The 15,195-nt window shown below is 30.0% G+C and overlaps 1 protein-coding gene across 8 annotated transcripts in view; it reads right to left on the bottom strand.

The window, feature by feature from the left end:
* The window catches only part of Kap3 (kinesin associated protein 3), a 62,678-nt gene that overhangs the window by 12,839 nt on the left and 34,644 nt on the right, over positions 1-15,195 (bottom strand). For all 8 annotated transcript variants that reach the window (XM_076503852.1, XM_076503848.1, XM_076503856.1 and 5 more), the window contains 6 exons: positions 13,743-13,841; positions 12,320-12,498; positions 11,205-11,367; positions 3,233-3,333; positions 2,087-2,308; positions 1,343-1,508 (listed from right to left, as the gene is read on the bottom strand). In XM_076503852.1, coding sequence (XP_076359967.1) covers positions 1,343-1,508; positions 2,087-2,308; positions 3,233-3,333; positions 11,205-11,367; positions 12,320-12,498; positions 13,743-13,841 — 930 coding nt within the window. The remainder of the gene's footprint in view (positions 1-1,342; positions 1,509-2,086; positions 2,309-3,232; positions 3,334-11,204; positions 11,368-12,319; positions 12,499-13,742; positions 13,842-15,195) is intronic.

Genomic DNA, 15,195 nt, shown 5'->3' with positions numbered 1-15,195 from the left:
AAAACTGATTTTATCTCACACTTTAGATCAGTCAGATGAGCCACAAATAAACTATAGCATTTGCATGTGTTAAATTATTACTATATTAAATCACTTAAGCATTGAATCATAAATATTGAATTCAATTAAATAGGAAATTTTAAATGTTATTTATGACTGTTAATTGCCCCCCGCTAGTACAGCGGTAAGTCTACGGATTTACAACCCTAAAATCAGGGGTTCGATTTCCCTCGGTGGGCTCAGCAGATAGCCCGATGTGGCTTTGCAATAAGAAAACACACATGACTGTTATTTAACATTTCACTTGCTAATGCTAATTAGAGACTTATATCCATAGGGTACATCTGATGGAAAAAATTATTTTGTTTGAAAAAACAAATTGCTTAAACATCAGTGTTGTATAAATTGGGTGTGTAACATATAGACTGCAACCAATCCTGAAATTGGGTATCAGAGATAATGCATGGGTGTTAGCCCTATATATGTCACAATGAAAAAGTGTAAAATATCCATTCTGTTCAAAGTTAAATTAAAAAATGTTCCAAAGTACAACAGATGTCTCATGGTTGTAATTTCTTTTGAGAAGACCAAGTCTGGAGATTGAGTAGGCAAAACACTGGACCAATAGATGCAAAAAAAATGGCTGAGCTTGATTTCAAATGAGGAAAGCAAGCAACATGCACTCAAAGAGTTATATCCAGGGCCTTTATGAAAGGAAAAAAAAACACACAATCAACAAACATAAGACCACTCGTTACAGACCTATTTATGTCAAGGTACGTGTTTGTCAGCTAAGATGGAAGTTTTCTGAAGTCAAGCAAAAATGATATTTCAAATGCACAGATCACTTGCTGGTAGTTGTGGATGACTAGTTTGATAAAAAGAATGATATAAACTTGTTATCTAGAAAATCATACCTTGAAGTCTGCTACAAACAAAAATGAAGTTGACCAACGATGAAGCAACCACAAGGAAAATTTCAGGGAAGCAACATAACAGAATTAGAAATGTTTTCAAATAAGAACTTGAAATTCACTAACCCTATTATAGAGAATTTGTATAAACCAACCCCTCTTGCTGACGTTAGTTGTACTTGCAAAATAGCAACCTTTCATAAAGGACTTTTTCCCACAAAACATACAAGTTATCAAAGTGCATCTGTAAGAAACAATGAACCAATTGCAACTAATGCATTTGATGCTGTTCCCTATCCATAAAAAAAAAAACAAAAAAAACAAACAAACAAATAAAAGTTTCATATTTGTTTGTGTCTGTTTTATTTTTAAAAATTTTTATATGCAACATAGAAAAAAATATTTAAAGTTTGAACATAAAAAGTTACCAGGAATTAGGTTTCTCTCCATCCACTGAAGAAGGTTATGTTTCTTCAAAAGTCTTTCAAAGTCTAAGTCTGGTACAGAGAGATTTCCCAACACTCCTAGACATTCTAACACAAATTCTTCATTGTCACTTTGCTGAGTAGCTACTGCTAAATCATCAACAAAATCCTGAGAAGAGAAAAGTAAAAACTTAAAGATCTCATCTAGGATGACATACTTACTTTCAAAACACTAAGTTTAATTTGAAATAGCCTGGAAAGACCATTGTACTCTATCACATTATGAAATCTTAAAATATTAACCATGTTACAACCTGTAAAATTACTATAAGTCTATAAATAAACAGTTTCACATTTTGGAAAAAAAAATCAACTGGTTTCAGTTACAAGATGTTTGGTTCCAAAAACTCAAATTAATAAGAGGGGTGGGGGGAAGAAAGACACTAATAGGAACTAGTGCATGATGGGAAATCAATACTTTTTTCATGGACTAAACAAGTGACATTTAAATAATATTCATAGAGAGAAAAATACGTTATAAATAAACATCTAAAACAACTAACAACAGAAGAATCATCAATATTATTACATGCTAATACAAAAACATTTTTTGTAAAACATACTAATTACATAGAATACCAAATCACAAATTATCACTATTTGTGCCTTCCAGGAATAATGTTTCAATGGATTAACATAAAATACCACATTACACACACACACAAACAGTATTATCACTTTGCCTACCAGAAATAACGTTTTGGTGGGACCCTCATGCTGAGAAATATTTCGAATAATCTTCATCAACAATGGATCCTGATGTTCAAAAACACGTTTCATAAGGAATGTCAATCCATTGCTTTCACAGATGATCTGGGCATTTCTTTTATTAGTGGTTAAGTTTATGGATAAAGCAATAAGTTCAAGAGGAACTCTTTCTTCTGGACATTCCATGATCAACTTTACAATCTAGAAGTATAAATTAAATGCATGCTAATACCATATTTTAAGTACATTGAAACCATAAGATTGCATACTACATTTTAATTGTTAATTTATTTTATGTATGTTATTTACTCAAATATTACTGATAAATTAAACAGAATATACATATATATATAATGAGATTTTATCCACTTCTGTGAATAAACTGTAAACATTTTTACAAAATCATTTGATTTTAAAAAGAACAGTTACCCAGAAAAAGTTTTCTGTATTTCCTAAATACTTCAAAAATGGGTATTTGTTTGGATACTGAAACACCAATAAAAAGTCCTCACCAACAGAAAAACAGAACCTTACACTTTGAGTTGTCTGGGCAAGTAAAATCCATTAACCTTAACAAAATTCACAATTCTCAAAAGAAAGCCAAGTCATTTACTATATTTATATTTTAATCTACATATACAGCAAGAACTTTACTGTAGCACTTCAAAATATATTTGAGTGATGAAAAAGTGAAGTTCTTGTTACAAACAACAATTTTGAAATATATCAAACGTAATCATGACCAAGACTTTTAAAGTATAAAATTTGTATTCAAATATAATTATATGAGAATAATGAAGATAGGTGATAGGCACACAATCAGAGATTCATACTTTGAAATGAGCAAGGAAAAGAAATGAATATTTTGTGGTGAAAATACCAACTCATTGGTCAAATACTGAATCCTGCAACAATACACTTACATGATGGTACTGAACTATAATGATATCCAAAATTACACAACAAAATCTTGATCACAAATTACTTTTAACAAAAATGTAAGGATTTATTTTTCAAACTACTTTTGTGTTTGCAAAACAAATGAAGAGAAATTTGATTCAGTTTTAACATACAATCGTATATTGTAACCAGACTTTATGTGAGAATTAAAGTAAAGAAACTTACCATTGGTATACATTCTGTGTAAGTAAACATTGTCTTACATCGATCATCCATACTAACATGGTACAAAATGCACAATACCACAGACCTGTGAAGTTCAACAGCTGACAAGAAACAACATTCCAGTTTTAGAATTCTGATCCCAAATATTAAAACAAATAAGCATAAAAACTCAAATATTTCATTATGGTTATAAATGAAAGTAGCTTTGCATCCACAAAACACAAAATGAATAACCTCCATAATATGTGAGGCTTCTTATTAGGAAATATCTTCTGTAGCAGAGTTTCGGAAGAGTTACTGTTTTGCACATGCAAGAGAACAATAATTTTGAACTTTTTATACACACAAACTTTTATGAATAAAATATAAATTTTGTTTTGTTTTGAACTTTGCACAAAACTACAAGAAGTCCACCTGTACTAGACATCCCTAACTTAGCAATGACAGACTAGAGATAAGGTAACTTGTCATCAGAACCCACCAACAACTCCTGGGCTACTCTTTTAAAGATGAATAGTAAGATTGACCAAACTTTATATTCACCCCCATGGCTGAAAGGGTGAACATGGGATTTGAACCCACTACCCTCAGACCACAAAATTGTGCACCTTAACCATTTGAGCCAAAATATGACATAATCAATAACAATTAAATAATTAAAATATTCTACTCACAGTTTTTTTTATAAAGCTAAAATAATATACTTATAACATTGTGGGTCAAACTAGTGTCAATATGCATTCTTACTATCCTTGTTTTCAAACTGTGTTTGTGTGCAGGGTCACGGGAAAATAAAAGTCCTTCTAAATATATACATATAATTGCATAAACTAACATCTTTCTCATAAAATCTTTGATCTTCTAATGTTTCTTTAGCTCATTTCTTGGGTTTTATTTTCAAAATATGTTATCACCTTGGAAAATATTTAGTGTTAGCTATAAGTGTTTAGTTCACAAATTTGTATTAATTTGGATTTTTGTCTTTCTAAATGTAATTTACTTCTTAGTTTTAATTTTTATATATATTAGTTTAATTTCTACTTGGTATATATTTAAACTAATAAAAAAAAATCATACCTTCAACACTTAAAATTTTGTTAAAAATGATAAATATTTGTTATACAAGTTTGATAGATCGTTTACTAACAGTGGACAATGTAACAGGTACATACACCAATCACTGCACAGAAACTGGCTACATAACGAAACTGATGCAAATATAAATTTCTCAGGAAAAATAAATATCAGTTATAGATATATATTCCAACTAAATAGGAGGATAGTATTATTAACCAATACTTGAGTTATAATTCTGGATTAGAAACAAAGCAAGTAAGAAGTTTCTCAACTGAGGAAAACACTAAAGTTGATGTTTTCATAATTTGAAAATATGTTTATGATAGCTACTCTCCTACTAAAAAAAAATTCTATTGCCCTCATATGTCTGTCAATGAGATTTACATGCCATTAGTCTTGAGCTAATTCTCATTTAGCATGAACCATGTCATTATGCAAGGACAGCTTTCCTCGCATAGAAGAATGACACATGCTCTCATACACAGTAACTCTCCCTATGCACTTGCACTCATGATAACCTTATCCTGAGATGAGGCAAGAAAAAAAAAAAGAGGTGCACTGGAAGTGGGAGGGATAGGTGGAAATGTGTGAGGAGGTGAGCACCTATTGAAAATATACTTTCAAATTTTCAGTCACATAGAAAAGGCAGAAAGGAGGTTCATAGTAGAATAGCCAAGTGAAAAAGAGTGCACATAGCCACACTCATTGATAGTGGAAGTGCAATAAAAATGCAACAAAAATAAGACAACATGACAATGGAACCTGAGAAATGATCCACTGGAGGAAGCACACGTGTGCATGCTTTAGAGAAATTAGAAGTTCAAGAGTGCTCAAAATGTGAAAGAACATTTTATGCACTCTCATCGTGACCAGATAATCTCTAGCTCACACACAAAGAAGAGAAACCTAGGATGGCAGGAGAAATAGCTTTGATATCTTGACAAGCAACCTCATTGAAGTAGCTTCTTACAAAAGAAGGGAAATATGAGAAGATACCTCCTGTGTAGAAGTTAATCATCCAAGAAAAGATATGATGGCTCAAGGCTATGAAAATGGCAAATGAAGGCCTTCACAACATGAACTAATACAGACGGGCAGGTTCTACATCAAAAGGAAGAGCAAAAACCTGGAAGATGTGAATGTGAAGCATATTAAATGTATGAAGGACAGGGCAATAAGGATGTCAAAAACGTTTCAGATATTTTGTCTATAGACAACTGCAGATCGGATGAAAAAGACCATAGATATGGTTGTAAAGAGTGCAAATCCAAAGGGGAAGTTACTGCACATAAAGGTTGTGTCACCTTCCTATTGTTGAAAGGTTATTCTCACATGACAATGCCATTGTGAACTAATGCATTTCACATTAAACACATGAATTAAGGTGGGAGTTAGCTCAAGCTTAGTAGTATGCAACTCTAATAGGCAGACATGTAAGGGAAATAGGATTTCTGTGTGAGAGATGAGTTATTATATTGAAATTATCTGGTTTCTGCTAACCAGGTGTTTGGCATATAATATAATAAAATTGTCTCTTTTAAGTTTTCTTACTTCTACTGGAATATGAATATTTAGCTACTGCATTGGTATTTATAGAAAAGATTCTATGATTATTTGCTACTGTCCCTAATGAAGCAGAAAGTAAACAGGTAATCAGAAGTATACATCATGCACGATAAGGAACTTACTGTCACTCTTATACTGCACTCACAGTTTATAAATGAAGATTTTGTGTGTGTGTTATTGCATGAATTTGAATCCAACTTGTAAGCACCCAAATACAAAGCTCTACTACAGTGCCAACTGACATTTGAAATGTCCCCTATACACTGAAAAGTAATAAACAGTCAAACTCATAAAAACTGTGTTTTATAAAAAATAAACCAGAATATGTCTGACACATATTTTATCATCAGCCATTGAGAACAGGAATAATACTAAAAGAACTGACCTATCTTTCGTTTTGAAAAGTTCTTCATCATGATCATAAGTTTAATGTTAATGTAAACCATGATTACAGACGTGTGTTCCTATATTAAAATATATCATAACAATAACCAGTGTTATCTCATTTATCAAAATTTTTGAAGTATTTAAGATTACATGGCCTACAGAACTATTCAGGGCAGGATTTTAAGGAAATTTCCAGGTTGTCTGAAGGACAATTTCAACTTTATCAGTGGTTGTGGTTGTTCAAAAAACAAACATAGACTCTTAAAAAAAAATCCACTTATAACAATATTAATGTACAAAACCCCCCAAAAAATATCCAATCACAATACTTATGATGTTTTTATATCTCATTTACTTTCAAAAGTACAATTAATGTTTAAGTGTCAGTTTTACATCTTTATTGAATTAAATTTTGACACCTTTCTTTTTCTGGGATGTTTCATTCCATTGGGAAAAAATAATCCTAAACCATGCTATTGTTGCATAGTATCTTAAGGAAACAAACAGTCAATAACCTGTAAAACGTTTAAACTGAACAGTGGTCTTAGCTTGCCCATAAGTCCAGCCTGTAGTAAAACTAGATTTGCATTGGAAATTTTACACATAATACTGTACCATAATTTGTCTATAATACCAAGTGCTGCACATGTTCACCCACTACTGGTTTGTATTGCTATTTGTACTTGTAGATCGTAGTGACCTGAAGAAGGAAAAGCTAGTCATATTTATGGTTATTCTGTTTCAAACTGATCAAAACTTTCATAAAACTGTGTTTGCAGGTATCATTATTATGTTTTGTTTAATTCATGAGTTTTCTTACTTTTCTCATGGTAACTCAGTCTCTCATATTTCCTAGACTCAACTGGTTGTATCTGTCCAATGTTAGTCTTAGGCTCACATATATAAATGGAAGTAGGCCATTGTTTCAACTGCAATGATTAATGAGGAAAATCCTGAGATTGATTTTGTAAATCTTAATTGTTTTAGTTTCTACCAAAGGTTTATCTATAAAAAGAAGAGACAGCAGTGTTAGTATTATCACAATAAGCATCTACACTAGAAATTAATATCACTAAATATTAGTGCTATTTTCACTTGTTTCCATTATGAATTTCTGCCTACCCTTATATATATGCATAGAAACATATTGCAAAACAATGTGTGGTAATAGTTTTGTTTTGAGTTGACTTACTGGTTACACTGCACAACAAAGTTTTTGCTTCTTGAACACTGTTAGGTGTTCCTTAGAGATTTTTGGTTGCTGATCATGAAAATTACATCCAAATTTGCCCATCATGTACCGTTTCATCGAAATCTTCAGTTTTCACAAGGACATTGTTACAATGGAGAAACGATATCAGGGCAACTGGAATCTGTTAATGCTTGTTGACTACTGTTGGACACTGCAATGTGATGCACTGGACATTAAATATAAATAAAAATCAGGAGCAAAATTATGTTTATGTTGAACTTAACAGCATATTAGAAACATAAACACAATTAAATACGTTATTGCCGGTAAACAGTTAACTGTCTATTTCTCAAGAGTTCCTACGTGATAAAGCAAAACCAAACTATATTTGTGCATACCCACAAGGTTGTCACAATCAGCAAAAACTTTAAAAAAAACTGTTGTGCAGTGTTATGTATGTATATATAAACATATTTCTTTTTCTGTACACTGATTAAATGTTGATTTTAATACTAAACGTTTTGTACTGTTAAAACTTGTGTACTTGAAAATGATTGAACTAGTGATCAAACATTATGCTAACTTTAAAAATTAATCTTATTTACAGAAAAAGCTGTAACTTTAAAATAAAAAACTGTGATATTGAAACTAATTAAGCTGTGTACAGCTCTACTGTGTTACTATACAGTCATTCACACTCAGTTGTAATCCATACAAAATTTACATGCAAAGTGTCCGTGACAGAAAGTTCAATGAGTAAAACAGCATTATTAGTCAACCTTTTCCTAATATTTTTGGCCACTTTTGGTGAAGTGTATCAAGATTTCTCTTGTACAAAATACAGTATTTTCTTAAATAAAAAATGGACCAGAAGATATTTTTGTGGAGGTTCAAATTTGACTTTGTAGTGGGAGAATTTACTGATGATTTTGGTCAAGGATCAGAGTCAACTTTACATGTATAATGTGTATAGTAGACTATGATGATGTTTTGAGTAACGGTTCATTCCAGGGCACTGGTCATTTGTCGGAAAAGGCATTAAAGGGAGTTTTTAATTGTCTTGGATAACTGTTAAAACTGATGCCTGCTATTGATCTAAATCAATTATATAAAAACACATTATTATTGTTACATTTTAAATAAATCACTTGTATTTTGACATGTTTAATAAAATGCTCGTATTACAGGGTGAAATTGTCTTCCTTTTAAGTGGACATTTTAATAAAAGTTTGGAATAATGAATTGTTGTAAAACAGATTAATTCTTCATTTTAAAATTAATAGATTATCGAATGCATTCCTATGATTAGATAAAACTCTGCCCTGATTAGCGACTAATAGCAACACTTTTTGTATTAGTAAAATCTCCTAAACTCTTCCAAGAGTAAATGTACACATATCTTTTCCAAAGTTTACATAATTGTTTCTGTTAATAAAGCATTTCTCACATTATGTTTGGAAATGCTAAAAGTAAGTTTTACAGATTAAATCTTAATAACAATTACCTACATAGAATAAGTATTATGACAAAACAATATGGAATAAAACTAATTATTAGATCAAAATATTAGCCCTGTCTCAATCTTTTCTTTATAGTTTTATATAAAATGAAAAAATCTAATTGGTAACAAGTGCAATAATTAAAATAATTCATTAACTAAACAGCTAATTTTGAGAAGTTTAATCTGATTCGATCAATTATTTTAAGAAAATTGACTACTTAATCAAGACAACTTACTCACCAAAGAGAGTGAAATCAAAATATTAACATTTTTAGATTATTATAAAATACAATATTTCCAAATGTATCCTTTAACCATCTGTTTAGGGGCTTGATCATATTGACTGAACTTGTATCTGTGAAGCTTTATGTCATGATGTTTTAATAAATCTAGCTTCACAAAATCTGTTGCTGTCAAACTTAATGAAATATATATACAAATTTTATTACTCATTCCATGTGTGTTGTATTGTATCATGCAATATATAAGATTAGGTTTTGTAATAAAATATTTCTACTAAAGATTTGTCTGTAAATGTACGGTTTGTGTGTTATTATTATACCAAGAATAAAAAATGCTTCATCTTACAATTTTCATATTTCACTTACATATAACCTTTAAAATTTCTCTGATGATTATCAAGCTTTTTCAATAAAACTTTATATTTTATTATTTATTGTATATACCTTAACACTACCTGTAGCTAAAGCATTAATGCATGGCAGAAAGATGAAAAATATGAAATCAAACAAGTACAATATTTTGTATGCACTGAGTGCACTACTGGTCAGAGTTTTTCAAATTACTTGTTTATTTTAAGCTTTTCAGAAGTTTTCTTTTAATTTTATGGTTTAATTGGTATGATTTATACACTCTGAAGCAGTAATACCTGCATCAAAACCAATAAATCACATTGGAAGCCTGTTAGTTGTTTCTTATGTGTATAAACAATAAATGATAGATAAGCATAGTGTTGCACAAAGTCCTTGAGCTAATAAAATCTTACAAGTTTCAGTTTACTGAAATTTTGCTGGTTAAAATGGGAAGTTTCTATCTTTCATGCTTTAGGTCTCTTGTTAAAAAATTATACAAGGATAATGATATATATTTATTCATGATGTTGGAAAAACATAGGTACAAGAAGTCTTGATATAAAGTGATAAAAACCCTATAAATTATAATCCTAGCACTTTCAAAATTATACACACACATATATAAACAAAACTTGTAGTGCTACTGTGTACTCAAGCCAGTTTGAACTTGAATAATAATTTTACTTTCTTCCATAAACTTTATTTAGTCTCACAAGTTTGGGTGTCCAGAAAATAATTCACGTAGCTTTCAAATATGCATCTTAAAACAAAGATATATTAATCATTAGAACATAATATTCAAAATTACTATACTTGGCTTTTTAAATAGCCTCCAAGCTCTAAATATATTAAAACATTCTATTAGATTAAGCACTCAAAAAACTTACCAATTCTAGATGGATGGGAAATGTCTAAAATGTGAATAATTTAAGTGGGTTGGTCAAGCCAAAAAGACACAGAATAATATAGAAAAAAGTTTGTTCTTACATTCATTATTAGTATCATTATCAACTATACAAAAATGCTGAGCAAACAATCTCTAAAGTCTGCGACAGGAGAGAGAGGATTCTTTGTTAACTTTGAATGATTTACTGATATTTCAACAAATCAAGAAATAATAAAATTCAACTTTAAAACCACTGTTTTCAATTATGTACGACTTGTGTTTCTAACTGATTGGAACTGTAGAGGTGTATCTTTGATATTAGAATCACAGATCAGATGCATCATGACTTGCAGAAATAAACATTAACAATGTTTTTAACACTTATTGTTGAAACTGAGAAGTGGAAACTTAGAAGATATACAAAACTATGTTGTCATGCCATGCTAACTGACATAAAAAGATATAACATTATTTAATTAAATTTTGAATCTGTGTTGTAACACCAAAAGTTTGTGAGATATGGTAAAGATCCAGGCTCAGATGCAAAATGTTAATAGAGCAACTTATGATATAATTGTACACTAATATGATCTGTAATTTACTTTAACATTAAACATTTTTTACAAAATATGTAAGCAATTACAACATGTAAAAACCTTTCAACACACATTAACTAATAGGTCTTAAAATTAACACTTTTACAGTATGTATCTGTACACAATAACACATTGTATTATTATTAATTACTTTAACTAACAATGATTACTTACAAATAAGCTTGACAAGTTTTGGTAAAAGACCAACTTTTACCATAGCATTTCTCAGGTCAAGGTCAAAAGACAGATTTAGAAGTAACTTCAAAGTTACATTCAACAAGTCATCATGATTAGAATGTACTAATCGAGCCACTTTCTCCACAATATTTTTTTCTGCCTGTAAAAGCAACAAAAAGAGTGTTAATGTCAGTAAAGTAGAGCCATAGCTAAGAATTTTAAATTTGTTTTGTGTTTAACTTAATTACTTAAAACTAAAAAAATTCAGAGACAGACAAAGTTATAATACAATATTTTAAGAATTTTTATGCATACCAAATAACTAAATATTTCATAAAGTGGTTTCAACTATAATGTTAAACAAACCTGTACTGGTTAAATTTTACTTGGAATTCTACCATGTGAATGTTGAATTTTTTGGGGTTTTTGAGCAAAACTGGGTAAGTGTTAGATAAACAAGCATATAAGCATTCTCAGATCAACTGTTTGTGTGACAACACTGAGATTACAACATCACAAAAATATTACTTAAGAAGGTGTAGAGTATAGATGCCATCACAACCTTCCTACATAGAGCTAGTAATAAATATTTGTTAAAAATTATTATCAGTCTTATTATAATTTTGTTTCATATAAAAGTAATGTACAGATTTCTTGCTGGAACCATAAACCATCACATAACATTATAACTGATACTCAATCACAGATACGTAAAATGTGAGACTATAACAATGGTTTTCAATTCTTTTTTTTTCTAAAACAAGTTGTAATTTTATTTATACTTTTATTTCCTTGTTAAAATATTTATGTGAGTAATTTCATGAAAAAAACAACAACCACAAAATATTCAGGGAATATTATACTTAAAATGTTAATTTTACCAATGATGCCAGTTATATGGAAGTGTGTTATGTAATTAATATACTATTATTATCAATGTATAAAATTTTCATAGGTCTTTGAACAATGCTTTCAAATTTAATGGACTAAAAATACAATATACATAGATTACAAATCATACTTATTATAAGCATTCTTTATGATTAACTCTGTGTAAATCTTCATTGAAGCTTAATACAAGCAAATGCTCCATATAAAACTTAGATTCTGACCATTTCATTCTTGTTCTCCACAAAGATTGACAGTTTCTTAAGAAACGACACAACAAGGATCAACAGTTCTGGTAAGTCTCTGTCCAAAGTTCTGAGAAGTAGTGATACTATTCCTCTGTTTACCATTTTCAATTCCACTTTAGTGTCTTCAGCAATATTTAGCAACAAATAGTAGGATACTGCCATAAAAATCAGAAATACCAAGTAAAAATAACAAAAAAGTAATACGGTGTGGTATCAGAAATATTAGTCTGATATTCAACTACTGACAATACATATTAGTCTGATATTCAACTACTGACAATACATATTAGTCTGATATTCAACTACTGACAATACATATTAGTCTGATATTCAACTATTGACGATATGTATTAGTCTGATATTCAACTATTGGCAATACATAAAATCAAGTAAACAAGTTATTTTTTTAAACTCTAGTAAGTTAATTGTAGAAAAACATACTAATTATATAGTTTTAGAGCTGCTTTGATTTTTTTATGAAATTCCCATTTTAAAAAAAACAACAAAATACATATAATGGATAAGAGCTAAATATTTCAAAAACAAACATATATTTTTTACAGTTTAAGATTTTTCTGAATACTGTTACAAAGACTGCAGGGCAAATTGTAGGGAAAAAGATTTTACTTCCTAAAGTTATTTTCCAAATAATTACCATAAATAACCATCAATAAATATTGTACAATGAATACAAAGGCATGCTCTTTGTCTATGGAAATTACTGAAGGATGAGTGACCAGGCCTTAAACACAGCAATATGAACATAACTTACATCACTATTAAACTCCTATGAATTATTCTGTTTACAGCTCACTGAGAGGTTTCTAGTTTAGCTGTAACAAACCAATGTATTTATGAGTTACTTCTGTTAACAAGCTGTTTAGTTATCTTCAGCTCTTTAAGAGTTTGACTAGTTAGGCTGTAGTCTGTTATCTTCCAACATGATTTCCCTTGTTTTTACCACTGTGGTTCAACACAACAGATATTCCTCTTTTGTTTCGCTTCTACAGTTCGCTGTGTACTCTTGTGCAAAGACACATCATTTTAATCGCTTCTCACGAGTTTAACTGATCCATAACTGTATGTGTTCCTTTGTTATGATGAGTCATACGCAGTTAATGCCAGCATTCCTTGTCTTCCTCGTGCGTGAAAATTAGTCTCATTTTTCCGTGTTCATCCTTTAAAATGCTAAGATACCTGCTTGCATACTCCTATAATCATGGAATAAGAGTTTGGTATTTGAAAGTCCCTGTAGTATAGTCCTTCCAGAAGGGAAAATTTTAGGCATCATATAGAATTTCCATAGGGATTGCCAGAGACAAAGTGTTTGCATATGTTAATTCTTACGATAAATTGTGAACAACACAGTATTAATGTATAAATAACAATCATATCGTACCTCTTAACAATTGATCCTGCTTCTTTATAAGGGTTTGATACTTTTTCAAGCTTTTCTCATAGTCCCTTTTCAGAGTTGGGTTATCTTTCTCAGAATCCAGTGATACAGTTAAGAATATAGTTGGTTTTTAAAAAGATATTCTTTTTATTATCTCAATTTTCAGAATATTTACACAGTGGATGTAAACTATAATTTCAATTGTTTCAGAGTTAAACTTAATTTATTCAAACTGAGATTTAAAGCATCTTTATTTACAATGGAAGCGTTATTAAAATGTTGGAACATGATGATATATAAATGTATCTTTATACTGTTCATATACTATGTGAACTTTATTCATTATGATTTTTAATGTGTAATATGTCTTTAAACACTTCTAGTTTTAGTTGTTTTTTGTTTTAAGGTAGCTTAGTCTAACCATAGATTCAAATATGTTTTCCTCTATGGAAGCAATACAACAAATGTATACACAATGGTAGCGAGACACAGAAGTTAAAATGATTCTTTACCAGATGGGACATGTATGTAGGCATTACTAAGAGTTATTTTCAGAAAGGACAAAAATTAATTAAAAATTACAATAAAGGTAATATTGCCTGACGTATTGCATCACTCTTCGATATCAAAATTTATTTTAAGTTACATTCAAAAATAACTTTTACAGAAAAATATGGCAATTAAAATATGATTTACAAGAAAATTATTTGAAACAATTCAATGTTTAACAATACATCTTTATACAGTTTGATATTAAACATCAAAATTTAATTTCATACAGCAAGTGTATGTATATATATATATATATACATTTACAACATTCTTGCAACAATTCTATGCTGTTTCCCTTCCATGATATCTTCATGACCTTATAAAACATAAATACCCGAGTATCTGTCAAACTGAGTGCACTATAATGCATTTTAAGTGTGTCGTGGATAACGATATGAATTATTTCAATATTAACTAAAACCATTGATATATGAAGTCATCAAACACTTATTGGACTGAGACTATGGATCAATCGAGTGAGTTCAGAACTAATATATTAAACATAAACAACAAACTGAGGAACAAAATATAGAGTAATTCAGGTTATTGAACCTATGTTCATAAATTTCATTTCCAGTTGGTTAAACTAGCAACATATAAATATTTTTGAATAAATACTAAATTACACGTGTTTTTTTTTCAAAGCAAGGCCATACTGGGTCATCTACTGTGTCCACTGAGGGAAACTGAACCGCTGATTGTAACATTGTAAATGCACAGGCGTACTGCTGTCTCAGCAGGGGACAAGGGTAAAAAAGAAAAACTGCATAATCAATACATGACTGATCTTGAGCATTTCTTTTATGTATCATAAATTTCAAAGAACATTTAAACACAAAAGGATGCAGGAAAGAATAATTTCCCAAAGAAAAACTTAAACATATCGTGTATTACATCAATTCAG

The sequence above is a fragment of the Tachypleus tridentatus genome, chromosome 6 (assembly GCF_004210375.1).
Source record: "Tachypleus tridentatus isolate NWPU-2018 chromosome 6, ASM421037v1, whole genome shotgun sequence".
Taxonomy (NCBI): Eukaryota; Metazoa; Arthropoda; class Merostomata; order Xiphosura; family Limulidae; genus Tachypleus; species Tachypleus tridentatus.
The sequence above is the reverse complement of the archived record's forward strand: the minus strand, read 5'-3'. Positions and strand labels throughout refer to the sequence as shown.